Source organism: Lonchura striata, chromosome 3 (genome assembly GCF_046129695.1).
Source record: "Lonchura striata isolate bLonStr1 chromosome 3, bLonStr1.mat, whole genome shotgun sequence".
NCBI classification, from domain to species: Eukaryota; Metazoa; Chordata; class Aves; order Passeriformes; family Estrildidae; genus Lonchura; species Lonchura striata.
The window spans coordinates 53,912,884-53,926,298 of NC_134605.1; the positions used below are offsets into that span (position 1 = coordinate 53,912,884).

General features: G+C 39.4%; 1 protein-coding gene across 3 annotated transcripts in view; it reads right to left on the reverse strand.

Annotated features, from left to right (window-relative positions):
* SYNJ2 (synaptojanin 2) overlaps positions 1-13,415 on the reverse strand; it is a 64,807-nt gene that overhangs the window by 14,629 nt on the left and 36,763 nt on the right. For all 3 annotated transcript variants that reach the window (XM_021532102.3, XM_021532101.2, XM_021532105.2), the window contains 9 exons: positions 13,166-13,247; positions 12,786-12,935; positions 12,524-12,689; positions 10,570-10,761; positions 8,497-8,581; positions 7,145-7,285; positions 3,995-4,187; positions 2,199-2,357; positions 1,826-1,982 (listed from right to left, as the gene is read on the reverse strand). In XM_021532102.3, the coding sequence (XP_021387777.2) occupies positions 1,826-1,982; positions 2,199-2,357; positions 3,995-4,187; positions 7,145-7,285; positions 8,497-8,581; positions 10,570-10,761; positions 12,524-12,689; positions 12,786-12,935; positions 13,166-13,247 (1,325 nt within the window). The remainder of the gene's footprint in view (positions 1-1,825; positions 1,983-2,198; positions 2,358-3,994; positions 4,188-7,144; positions 7,286-8,496; positions 8,582-10,569; positions 10,762-12,523; positions 12,690-12,785; positions 12,936-13,165; positions 13,248-13,415) is intronic.

Below are 13,415 nucleotides of genomic sequence, written 5' to 3' on the forward strand. Positions count from 1 at the left end.
GTAGTGGGAGGTGGGGCTTTTTTTGTTCTTGTATATATATCATTCAAAGAAGAGCTTATATCCTAAAAGATTTACAAATTAGGTACTAGAAAGGAAAAAAAGAGAAAGGACTGGGAGCACAACTAAGACAGCTGATCAGCAGAGTAAGACACCTGCAAAATTGTTGACCAGAATGTCAACCAATTTATTATCTGTAATGCAGGAATTGTTAGAGTCATGTTAGTATTTTACCTCCTAACTCAACACTGAGCATAAAACCAGACACTGTACTTGGAAATTATTTTGTAAATCTGAATGTTAGACAGGGATTGGAGAAATAAGACACAAGAGATAGGAGAAACCAAACCCATGCAAATCCAACCTCCAAATAATTCAATTGCAACCCTTAAGGTGACAGAAAGTGCTCCAGACATTATGCTAGAGTGAGTTAGTAACCCTATCGCTGTTAGTAACAAGGAAGTTTTTGGGCCACTGTTTGAATGACTGGATAGTTCCGTCCCTCTTCCCTGTGAAGCTGAAAATGAGTTAATATGGACATGGCATTTCTTCCTAATCACTCACACTGGGGCTACCCTTTCTTCTCGTAAAGTGAGCAGTCATTTAGTACAGTAAGAACTGAGAGGCAGAAGAGCCTTGCCACCAGCAGTAAAGGAGAGGAACTCTGTCAGCAAACTAAGAAAGCTTTGCAAGGCTGGGAATGTACAATTTAGTTATGGACCCATGTGAGCCAGCTGTGGGAGGCCTACAAAGTCTAAAGAAAGAGACCTGCCTTGATTCTTGCAAATCAGCCAGCTAGTTAGGTCCTATGAGCTGTATGTACTCCAACTGCTAAAGTTCCCCAGGGGCAAGTTTTGCCATGCAAAATAAGGAATATGCATTAGAAATGCTGAAGGGTGTTCTTTCTCCTAAAATAAAAACAGCAAAAGAGGGCTGTTTTGACTTCCTTATTATATATCATACAGCTTTTCTTTCCTGGAATGCATCTCTATCAGTGGTTTAAGCTCCTCATTTTACTTTGTTTTTTATTCCTTAGATAAGAGTGAATAAATGTATCATCATGACATGTACTCTCCCATTGCCCTAGTTTTGCTTTGTAGTTTTTGCACTTAACATAGTCACGGCATGACTTAGATTCCAAGCAGAAATTTCCAGGCATGTGAAAAATCACATCTGCAGGCACAGACCAAATTAATTATCCAGCAATTACACTTCTAATATTAATTTATTCAAATTTTAGAAACACTGGGGGATAGATAATCCTGCAGATTGAAAGAATGATTATGGGAACTATCTCTTGATATGCAAAGAAATACTTTTTATTTCTTAACTGCAACTTCTGAATAACAAGTAAAAACGGCCTTTCTGTTGTGTTGGCCACTCACGAATTCAAAGTACTTTATAAGCACTAATTAATGAAACCTTCCCCAATTCTATAAACTAGCAGAAATATTTCAAAAAATTACCAGTACAGAAGAAATTACAGAAAACTGTTTCTACATCTACTGAGAAGAGCAGTTTTAACAATCTAGCCATTATAACACAAAAAACCATGTGGACTAATCATTCTGTTGAAAAACAACAGAATTATTTCTGTACTGCTACACTGGGCTGTTTTCAGTTCCTCAGTGAGCTCCCAGCACCTGTAGCATAAAGCTTTTATTCACACACACACAAGAAAAAAGGGCCTTCTCTATCTCTGACACTTAATCCAGCGAAGCTGAAAGAACATCTGCTTGAGTAAAGCACCATTCACTGATTAAATCCACTTAAGTGGGTTCTAGGTGAATTCTAAAATAACTTTGAGATAAAGAAGGATTCTACACACCTGTTTTTTCAAAGGGCAGTTTCTTTCTCCACCAAAGCACTCTGTCAGTCCACGCTGGGGTTCTGCACTTATCACTTGTATCATAAGCCTCTGAGCCAACGTCGTATTTATATGTTGGTCCAAAATTAATAGTCCCTTCATGGAAGTCTTTAAAAATCTAATTAAATAAAGAACATCTCTTTAAGTTAGAGATGAGGAAGGTGCCACTGTGACGTATCAACTTCCTCACAAACAATGCTCTGATTTTTAAACCAATTGCTGCATTCAAGTGCTACAACAAGAGTCTGAAAATGCAACCTCTTCACTCTCTCAAGGAGCCAGAAAGACCCAGCCAACATGCAGTTATTCAAGAAAATGAGACACACTGCCTTACTTTTCCACTGGATTTTTGCTGCTGTAGTTGATCAAATTCCAAAAGTGTCTTCCAATCTTGACGTTTGAGAAAATAAAAGACTTCTTCATATGTTAGATCAATGCGATAGTTAAAATCACCACACCAGAAGACATAGTCATGGGAGAACATGTTCTGCCCCTGGTTTTGAGGTACAGAATACTGTTAATGTTAAATCACATACATGAAAACACCTTTAAAATGCACTGAAATGTAGCACTCAGTCTCTCTGCATTACTAAATACTGGACCTACTGATCACAATTTATTTGTCAAAATTCATTTTGTGCTAAAATAGAATGGTTCCTTCACTGGTTTTGGCACCCCACTGAGCTGAATTTTGTAAACAAGAATGTCAGACTCTGACCCCTCTTTCCTGAAGGTATGTCTAAGCTGGATCCTAGCTTTATATTCACAATTTGTCATGAATATTCAAAATATATGTTTGTTTCCGTAACACATTTCATATGCAGATATTTGCATATTCTAAATATAACACAAAATGTGCTTCTGATACCAAGGCAAATTTAGCAACAAGCTCCTGAATAAGAACAACATCCAAATTCGATCTTATGTTCACGTCACAGTTTTCTAAAGGTATTGAAATCAAACGTCAATGAAAATTCACTCCAGTTCTAAATTTAGCATCCTATCCTCTAACCAGTCTTTTTATTTTTTTTCCTTCCCAGTTCAGCTATAAGCCTCTAAACCCTCGAGATTCATAAGGAAAACGTTCCAGACTGTGGCTGTCAGAGCACTAGAGGGCACTCTTTATATGCATTATACACACGAGGTACCTCTAGCTGTTTTAAGTGTAAAGGACATCAAATAGTTAATGAGGTATTAGAAGGAAAAACTACCATAAGCACAACTTTATGGCCATTTGGAACAGATCTTCTTTGCAGGACATCCAGTCTGTCAGTATTAGCTCCTACATAAACCAACTGATTGATATGTTGCACATGCCAAGCCTCTAAACCTTACAAACAACAGGAAGGTAAAATTTTATGCTTTGCATCCTAAATGCCATTTTTTGCTGACTAACCAGAATACACAAACTGGCCCAATCCTTCCAATCCCCTCCTGGCTTAGGCCTTTCCAGAGAAAGGTATTGTGTAAATTAAAGCAATCAACATGAAGGGTAGCAAAGGAGCCCTGCTACCAAATCCCATGTGTTATCTACTGGCCTGAGGAGACAAGTTGGAACTAAAACACTAGGGTGATTGGTTTGACACAATTTGGGGAAAAGTTATTCATGCAGACCAGTGAAGCCTGTTTGCCATGCTCTGAGAGAAGCCAGCAGTTCCTCGAGAGTGACACATTCACAAGGATGAAACTAAGGAAACAGAGGGTATCGTGTCAGTGCCCGAGAACTGATCCATCATGCCCAACCAGAAGCAGCCAAGGCACTGCTGCACTGAATGGTATGGATGATTTTTCAGGAATTCTCACTTATTAGAGCCAGCAAGAGCTATCAATATCACTCTCTCCAGTTTTAACATCAGTCATCTAGAGTAACTAGAGCAACTACTCTGTTTTTTGAAAGGATTAGTACTTTTGTAAAGCAAGTGTTATATTTGGTAGTATACAGTATCTTGTTAAACATGCTTCCATATTTATTTATTTATTTATTTGCTAACGTTTTCTTTAACATTTTATTTCATGGTACTGAGATGCCTTCTTTGATGACCTTTCATCAAAGGCAGACTGAGACCAGCTTTCATGATGTAAAGATACCACCTTTATCTCCAATAATAGCACACATACATCTACACTTACCATTGGGAAGCTGAGTTTCTGTGTGATTTCTTTATAATCTTCATTCCTCTCTTTCACCTGAGTCTGTCCAGCAGTCAAGTGACTGCATATGAAGCAGAAACTGGTACTATAGAACTGAAAACGAATGCTCACTGCCCCTTTATTCCCAGCTTTTCCTCCCATTCCTGTCTTCACGGTGTCTATTGCTACATCCCTGCATAAAAAAAACAAAAACCAAACAAATCCAAAAACAAAAAGAAAGAGAACATAGTAAAGGGCTTCCAGGACAAACATTCAATTAACTTTGACTGCAACATAAACGGAAAAGCCAGTTTACAATGCTCTATGTCTTCTCTCCTCTAGAAAGCCACTGCTTTTAGACACAACTTTTAGTTTCTTGATGTTCATGTACTTATGCTTCAAAATAAGTATAATGCAATACTACAGAAATAAAACTATTTGAAAATATTTTTCTCCTTTTCTTGTCCCTTCCAAACAGACCAGCAAGACCTTATTTCTGAAATACTGGTAATTTCTATAGAACATACTTTTCAAGTTTACCTCTACTATGATCCTTAAAATATTGACAATAACTAAATTTACTACTATATTTCCTTTTATTTTTGAACATATGGGAGTCTGTTTTTCAGACAGTTAACAATTTACTGTTCATATGTGTTGAAACCCAACTTCACAATTCATTATGGATTTTCCATTTAATTAAAGAGCAGCAGATCATAACTTCATTAAGTCAGATGTGATAAAATCAGAGATTATTGGATACAACTATTTATATGTAACTTCTCAAATGAGTTCTGTACTGATGACAAATTGCTTAAGGTCTTGTGTTGCTAATCACTTAGTATTTCACTGTGATGATTAGCACACACTTCACTACAGAAAGATAACTTAGTAAAGCAGACCACCTGCTCTCAGGGTAATTTCTCCCAAATAGCCAGGCTACTGCAAGAACAAAGCATGGCTGTCTGATCAGATAAGTAAATTATGAGATCATTGTTTTAGCCAACCCCAGTACCATGCATATCTTTCCCAGTGAGAAAATTTTTCTTTCCAGTGAAAACATCAAGCAGATCTGACAAGAATATTACTGATGCTAAAAAAGGGACGTGCAGAAAACTGCTAAGTCTTATTGGAGTTATTCTCAGAAATTCGTGATTTAAATGATGCAAGATGCTACAGGTCTCCTTCCCCACCCCCTTCATTTTCTTCTCTTTTCCTCCCCCATCTTTTGTACCTTTTTTCTCTCTCTTTAATTTCCTGTCTTTTCCTAACAGCAGGACACCATCAGAAGACAGCCTCAGGGAGGCAAAGGAGGAACATCAACGTTTTCTATGAAACAATGGGTTTTTAGCACTCTAAAGAAGCATGTGTTCAGTCTTTTCACTCAAAAGTTCTCCCTTCCTGCTGCCTGCCTACACATCTCCTGACTGGTATTCAACTGATTTTCTTTCATGGCAAAGGTTATGCTGAGATAACCCACTGTAAATTCAACTGCTTGTATTTCATCAATCCTTTCACTGATGTATAAACCAGCTATTGTCTCATTATTTCTCTATTCTCTGTCTTTTGTCTAAATCTCTTCAATCTCTGTAAGCAAGGAAGCATTTTTTGCACTTCTGATTATTTTTCCTTTCCTTTTCTAGACATGGGAAAAAACATGCAAGCATACAGGTTAGGTTTCATTATGCTCACATAGCACACAGCAGCATATTCCCATTAAATTATGAACCTTGGTCACTAAAATCAAACCCTTCCCTTTTGCTCTGGAGTTTCAAAGGACTATATCCAATTTCTAGCAGTTTGACAACTGCAACAAAACCACTATGCTGCTCTGCTTCTGATTTCCATTTAAACCACAAATTACCTACTGGATTTTTTGTAAGCCAGGTGAAAAGTCACAAGCTGAGAGCAACATTTCTCCTTTGGACTGCTTCATAGCAGCAAAAAAAAAAAAAAAAAAAAAAAATTCTTTAAGATAACTTTGACGAAAGATTACTGGAAAGCAGCAATCCAAGGCCATCAGAGTTACCTGCATTGTATTGCTCTGTCTGGCCTACAGCACCCGATGTTGCACAAGCTCTGTTCTGAGGTTTTCAGTAGATATGAGATCACAGGGAAGAAAGAGGCAGCTTTTGATATTTTAATCACAAAATGCAGTGGCCAATCAGTGCTCTAATATGGGGTTAGAAAGGAGTGTTTGGATCTCGGTGCTTTAAGGCGAGACAGATGCCCAAAGATAGTTTTGGCTAATTATTCACTTCCTAACCATTTACATTTAGCCTGCATAATTCTTTTACACTTAGCCTGCATAATTCTTGCCCACAGCAAAGACATTTTAATGTAAGTATCTCCATGGATTGGTAATTTTCTGGGAGGAGCTTGATCACTCTCCAGGGACAGCTGAGCTAGTAAGCAGAGGATACATATCTCTGCACCCTCCTGACTGGGAACACAGCTCTGGTTCTCATGACGTCTGGGAAAGACAAACACTTCATAGGTTCTCTTACCTCTAAATTCCATAAAATGTCAAGGGGCAAAATTAAGTCTCTTTCCTCCATTCTTTTCAGGTCTAGAACTACCTCTGTTTCCATAAGGAACCAGTATGGACAGGGCTAGAAGTAAAACCTGTCCTTCAGGGAGAGGCAGGCACTTGCCTTCAATCAGTGCATCAAACACTCTGGGCCTTACTAGCTCAGGTCATTTCTTTCCCAGGAAGGTAGCACCCAAACAAGGTGCTCCACCCTGACTGCCCACCTGGACCATGCCTAGATTTTCAGCTACCTGGAGGAAGACACTGAGGTTTCCTGGCCTTTGTGCTACCCTGGGAGATGGACTCCAGCCTGTTGCTATCTGGAAGCATGCCTCCTCTCCATGCTGAGCAGAGACCATAACCCAGGTTTGCATGACTCCCACCAAGATGAGCAATCCTACCCCCATGTTCTCTGGCCACACTCCAACACCAGATGTCACTGAAGATACAGGCTGAATTCTGGGTTTTTTTGTTTGGTTGGTTTGGAGTTTGTTGTTGTTAGGTTAGTTTTATCTTGGGGTGGGGTTTTTTTCTTTGTTTTTGGTTTGGTTTGCTGGGCTTTTTTGTTTTGTCGTTGCTTTTTGTTGTTGTTGTTTTGTTTGCTTTGTCTTTTTTTTTACCTGATGAAGGGGACATGATATGGTCGTACAAAGATGAAAAGACAAACACCAACAAGCTGTGCTGATGTCAGCTGAATGTAGCGATGAGTCCTGGAAATAGCTTTTTGAAGCTGCTCTCCCCACATTTTTCTATTCGTTGTACTGGAACAAACATAAAATCATTTAATGGAATCAAAACAAACCACATATGGTCAATAAAATTAACAGATTAACTGTGCCTTAGGTTTAGAGACATCCCATTAGGCTGTAGAACTTGAAGTGCTGCAGAATGCATGGCAGAGACTGATAATACCTCCTTGTAAGCCAGCCTAGAGTTAGCAGGGTCAGTGAATCCAGGCACAGCATACAAATACAGTTATACTGCTTCTCCATGTGTGAGGGGTTTTGTCTACTATGCTTAGAAACATCCACACTCACATGACATTAGATACAACCATTCACTGGGGATAACTGGAAGCTGATACCAGCAATCATAACCATAAAAACAAATTTCCAAATCAGTCTCATGACTTGTAAGATTTCCTATGCTCACAGTGGAGAGATCTTCTCAGGATTTTCTGACTGGAATGTGACTAGCCACTCACAGCTGTTGGCTGTTCTTAGCAAAGGTTTGTGAATAGCTGCATATACCTTCACGTCAGTGGGTCTAGCTTTTTCTTTTCTCCAAAGTCAACATACAGATATACTGTCAGGCCAGTAGCCATACTAAGCACTGCTGTAACCTGTCATTCCCAAAACAGACAACTAAGGGGTCAGCCTAATGAATCAGCATTGGAAACATGATCTTCAGGGTTCCACCTCCATTCAGATTCACATGATGATATGCCAGCTTTAGGCTTTGCATTTAACTCTTGTATAGCCACAATTTTCACAAATGCAATTAACCACAGAGACATTTTTAGACTATTTTAGAATTCCCACATGAATGGCATTTAGGTTTGTAGTCACTAAGCACATTTTGCCAACACCAGACAGAGCTTTAAGGACAAGTGTTAGATCAACCTCAACCATCAGAATTCTTCTCTGACAACATAAAGATTTAAGAGACTTAGGAAACTGAGCACTTCAACATTATCCCAGTGGCATTTGTTAATGGGAAACATATTTCTAGCTGTGGTTGCAAGCAACAGACTTAGAATGGAGATTCGATACAAGTGACCATAAAAATGAACATGGCTAGTTCCTTTAGGGAAGATCATGTTCTTTTTGTTCAGGTTTTGCTTGTTTGGTTGAGTTGGTTTGTTTACAGCTGCAGAGGTTTTTTGGTTGGTTGTTTTTAAAGGTTGGTTGATTAGGGGGGTTTTGTTGTTGGTTTTGTTTGTTTGGTTTTTTTTTTTTTTTTTTTTACATACCTGGCATTCACAATGTTCCCTGCACTTAATTCAACCATCTCTTCAAATCCTACTGCAAAGATGTCAGGAGGGCAGTTATCATCATCTGTTGGCAGGAAGGAAGAGACATACCAGAATGACTATTTTGTTGTTTCTTCTAATGATTTGTATTCTAATTTCTGTCAGAGATCCTTCCTGTAGTTCCATCTTGTGTATCCCCTGCCAAGCTATACATATTCATAGCTCCTTTAATCTAATCTCATAAAACATCCCCTGCAGTTCCTCTGAATTTTTTCCTGCTTTTCTCCCACCAGTTGGTCTCCATCTCTCTTGCAAGAAGCAGTTCAGAACAGAGCCCTCTCTCCCACACCCTACTCATCACTAAAGCTACAACACCTCACTACTCACTGTCTCTTACCCGCTTGTCATTTTACGCAATGTGCTCTTCCTTTCTGCTCTTCTATGTAACTGAACTTAATTGTCCTCACACCAGTATGTCACCTCCATCTCAATCCCTTTGGTAAATTTATCTAGTTTAAGGATGCTTTTGAAGTTTCTTCTTGCCTTCTTTCTTCCAAGTCCTTCTTAGATTGCCTGTATTTAAGGTTAGATCATCCTAGAACACAGTGACCCCCACCCCCTCTTTCCCTGTCTCTGTTGATATTACTCTGAGGAAACAGCAAAGGTCAGATCATGTTATAAAATAGTGTGAAGCGAATCTGTTGACCCATTAGTAAATCTGTCCATTGCCTAAAGTGTTTTTAATTTCTTTAAAGTGTCATATGACCACAATGACAGTTACTTAATTCAACATGAAGATCTAAATACAGACAAACATAGGAACCTAAACAAAATCTGACTCAGAAATCACAAATAAAAAGTAAAATATGCAAACAGAAGGGTGAAACTAGCATGACAGCAAACTTCCTTTACTAGCTTAACCAGACAGGCTCTGTCACATGTATTTCCCATTAATAATAAACATCTGTCTTTGAACACTTGCCCATTTGTGTAGGCACTGCACTGACATTAACAGAGATTCAGACATTTGCATGGTCGCACCCTAGCCCTGCCCATTCACATAACTCAGCTCTCTTTCAGAAGCTGCTCAGACCTACCACGTCACAGCTGCCTGTTCCATGTAGCCCTGCTCCTTTGGTTCTCTCAGGGAATGGTCTGGCAAGGCTAACACATGACAGTCTCTCAACAAATTTCAGTATTATGGGCACAGTCATGTGCTAACACACCTGAAGTGTTTCTGAAACACTAATCACATACCACTCAGGAATTAAGGGTTCAAATGAGACAACTTGTATAAGGGAGCCAAGGATTTGAGGAATGTATTTCTGTTAGGTACAGGACCATGTGTGTGATGCCTGCAGGAAACTAAATGTTCCACTGTAACAACAAAATCACAGGTTTTGCAACCCCTCAATTTTTAAATGACAGAATGTTCCCTTTCCATTTATCTTAATTAAAAAATCTGTAAATCAATTGCAATACCTGACCTTGTTCCATAAATAATAAATTCAGCAGCCAATTTCACCAAGCCACAAGCATAAGAGTTTTCTATACTGCTAAAAAAGGAAATATCACCTTCCACAAAGTAAATCTTTTTGTTTGAAGGCTTTGATAGTAACATTTCCAGACAAGCTCATAGTCCAAATTGTACAGATATGTTTAGCTCAAGATGAGAGACCAAGGAGATGCCCTGATGGCACCTAAGCACATAGCTCCTGCTCATGATAAAGAACAAAGAACAGTGATATGGAAGAAGAAAATTACATACAGGGTGCAGAACAGCCAGATACATCCCATGATGGCATGAAAGAGAGCTGTGAATTCTGACTGCTGAAGGTTTGAAACAGTCACATGGACTGTTTCAAAGTGTTCAAAGAACTCTGACTGTCAGGAGCTCTTCACACACCATTCCACTTCTGCAGAGCAGCAGCAAAAGCAAGGAGAAGCTGAATACACCCCTAAGAAATGACAGAAAATGCCCTCCAAAATGTACTGCCTTCAAAAGGCTGGTCAAATCTTGTCTTTAGAGATGCCAGCAAAAACTGTTTGCACATTTTGACTGTGAAGCCTTACCTTGAAATTCTGAAACTCCTGAGAGCTTGGGAGAATCCAGCAGCCAGTCTGTCAGCTCACTGGTACCAAGGATGTTGCTTCGAAACTGCTTTCCCCCATTCACATTCCAGGTCCCCGTGGCAACACGAACACGCTTGGAGCTTGTGAATTCAAACTGACGCTCTGACATTGCCTTCAAAATACTTGGAGTTACTGACAGAAGAGGGGAGAGAGAAAGATGGTGTTTAAAAGACGAGTGTACTGTAAAAGAACAGAAACCATCCACACTGCAGCAGCACAGTCACTCTGAAATAATAACAATACTTACCCTAGCAGCAACAATACAAAAGTTAGGGGGGATAACCTCTATGGCAAGGGCAGTGTCTACAAGATAACTGGGGTTGATGCCAGCAATTTCTCTTCCAGAAACCAGGAACTCTTTGAAAGCTTGGGAATGGCTGATCATTCACTTTCAGCTTACATTTTTCTGTACTTCTTCAAGCAATAAGCAAAAAATTCTCTTATCTCCTGTAATCTTTTCAGTTTAGTCTACAGCACTGTCATGGTTTAACCCCACTGGGCAACCAGTGCTTAGCAGCACTTATCCCAGCTCACACCCTGCCCCTGAGGCAAAATATGGGAGACAATCGCAAGAGTAAAAGTGAGAAAACTCATGGATTGAGATAGAGACAGTTTAATGGGACAGAAAAGGGAAAAAAAAACCCAGATAATAGAATTATGTAGTATGTCACATTCCTCTGCCCATTTGGGGTCAACTGTCCTGGCTGTGTTCCCTCCCAGCTTCTGCATGGGAGAGCATGAGAAGTGGAAAGTCCTCAACTTACTATAAACACTATATAGCAACAACTAAAACCCTCAGTGTGCTACCAGTCTGCTGTGGTTTAAGCCCAGCTGACAACCAAATACAATACACAAGCACTCACTCATTCATTAGTCTCATAATAAATCCAAAACACACCATTATACCACACACTAGAAAGCCAATGAACTCTATTCCTGAAATCAGGACAAGCAATCAAGCATGTCAGAAGTTATAACTTAAACTGAAGCCCTTAGAAGTTTAGAATATGGAAGGAAAGATGGAGAGCAGCACAGTCTCACATTAGTACAAATCTAGCACTGCCATGCTTCTCTAGCTGAGTAAGAACGCCTCAAAAAAAAAAAACAAACCCTGCTATATTCGCTTATTTTGCTGAGTAAAGAAAATTAGCAGTGTGCTTTTGCTATCTAAGCAAATGAAGCAGAGTTAATCTTTAACTGCCTGACTTGCAGTCAGGCATAAAGAATTAATCTATATTTTCCTTGTGGGCAACATCAGGGAACAATCAGTGGCCAACCTGAAGTGGTGCTGAATGGCTCTCTGGAGTAAATTGAACACTCAATACTTGTTGTGGGTGAAATTATACTATATTTTGCATGTGAGTATCTTTTCAGAGAGAAGATACTCACTCAGATACTTCTCAGAGAAAGCTGAGTTTATTCTAGCTGGGTGCAAACAAATGTGTCTATGCTGTGGATTATTAGGGGCCTGGAATAGAGCAGGAAATGAACTAAAATAAGAGATGTGCCTTCAAAGATCCAAATGGCTAAAAGCATGTGCAAACAGCAAGGACACAACTAAGCAGATAAAAAGGCTAAGTTCAAGAGATTTCCTCAAGACCAACTCAGGACAGACTGGGAATATAGCCCTAAAATCCTTCCCTCTGGTCCAACTCTAAACTGTCAGAGAGTATCACAATCAAAGAGCAGAAAAACATACTCAGAAGTTCAAAACAAAATATGAGAAATAAGCATGAGCTGTGCTATGGTCACTTGAAAGTAGTGCTTTAAACAATAGATCTGTGCAAAAGCAGCTTATATGTTGATTTTTTTTTTTTCAAAAGGGTACAATTGCTTGTATCTGACAGCTATAAGCAGATGCAAAAACAAAGGGAAGGGTTTAGACTGGCTTTACCCAGCAGTGCAGTCTGGTCCATGAGCATCTTGCCTTTGTCTGCATATTCCTCACGGTAGAAATCACCCATGAGCAGCAATTCAATGGCTTCCTGCTTTACTGTATCAAAGAAATTTGACTGGATGGTACGAGACACAGAGCGGGCACCATCCTTGAGCTTCCCAACCTACAGCAGACAGGAATTATGAATGCAAGTGACACTGCAGCATAAATAGGTCATCTTTCTTTACTTGTAAATAAAGAGTCTGCCATTTTTCTTTACCTTGTTCTTCCCCTCAAGGGCACGACTGCCACTAAACACTCTGCTCAGATTTTGACCATTGAGAGTCCACATCTCCTTGTAGGATTCCACAAAGCGCTCAATTATAGGTTTGGAGTTCAAATCAAGGCTCTCTAATTGAGCAAACAGTATCTGGATTAGGTGCAGAATGATAAAAAAAAAAACACAAAAAAGAAAGCAACATTGTTTATAAATGCATTTTTGCTTTTTATCCTCAGTATTCCAGCCAGCACCATTCTGTACCATAGAGTGGCAAGACTGACCTGCATAACTGAGACTTACAGCTTTTTTCCTGTCTTTCCCATGGAACAGCCAACGTATGTACTAAAGGTATCCCATGGAAGGTCCTCTGGCAAACTCACCTCCTGTGCAACGAAGGACTGTACGCTATTAGAACGATCCAGGCAGTCCAAACAATTCATTCGAAAAGTACCTGTCTGCAGACTTTGATAACCAAACACAAGAGGAGGGAGGAGAAAATGGTATATTTTAAAATAACATCTAATCATGAGTTGATTGAACAAGATCATCAAATGTTCAGCCTGAATACACCCACCCACATTTTGACAGTGCAAGCACACTGTGCACAATATATTCCATTAACACATCTAA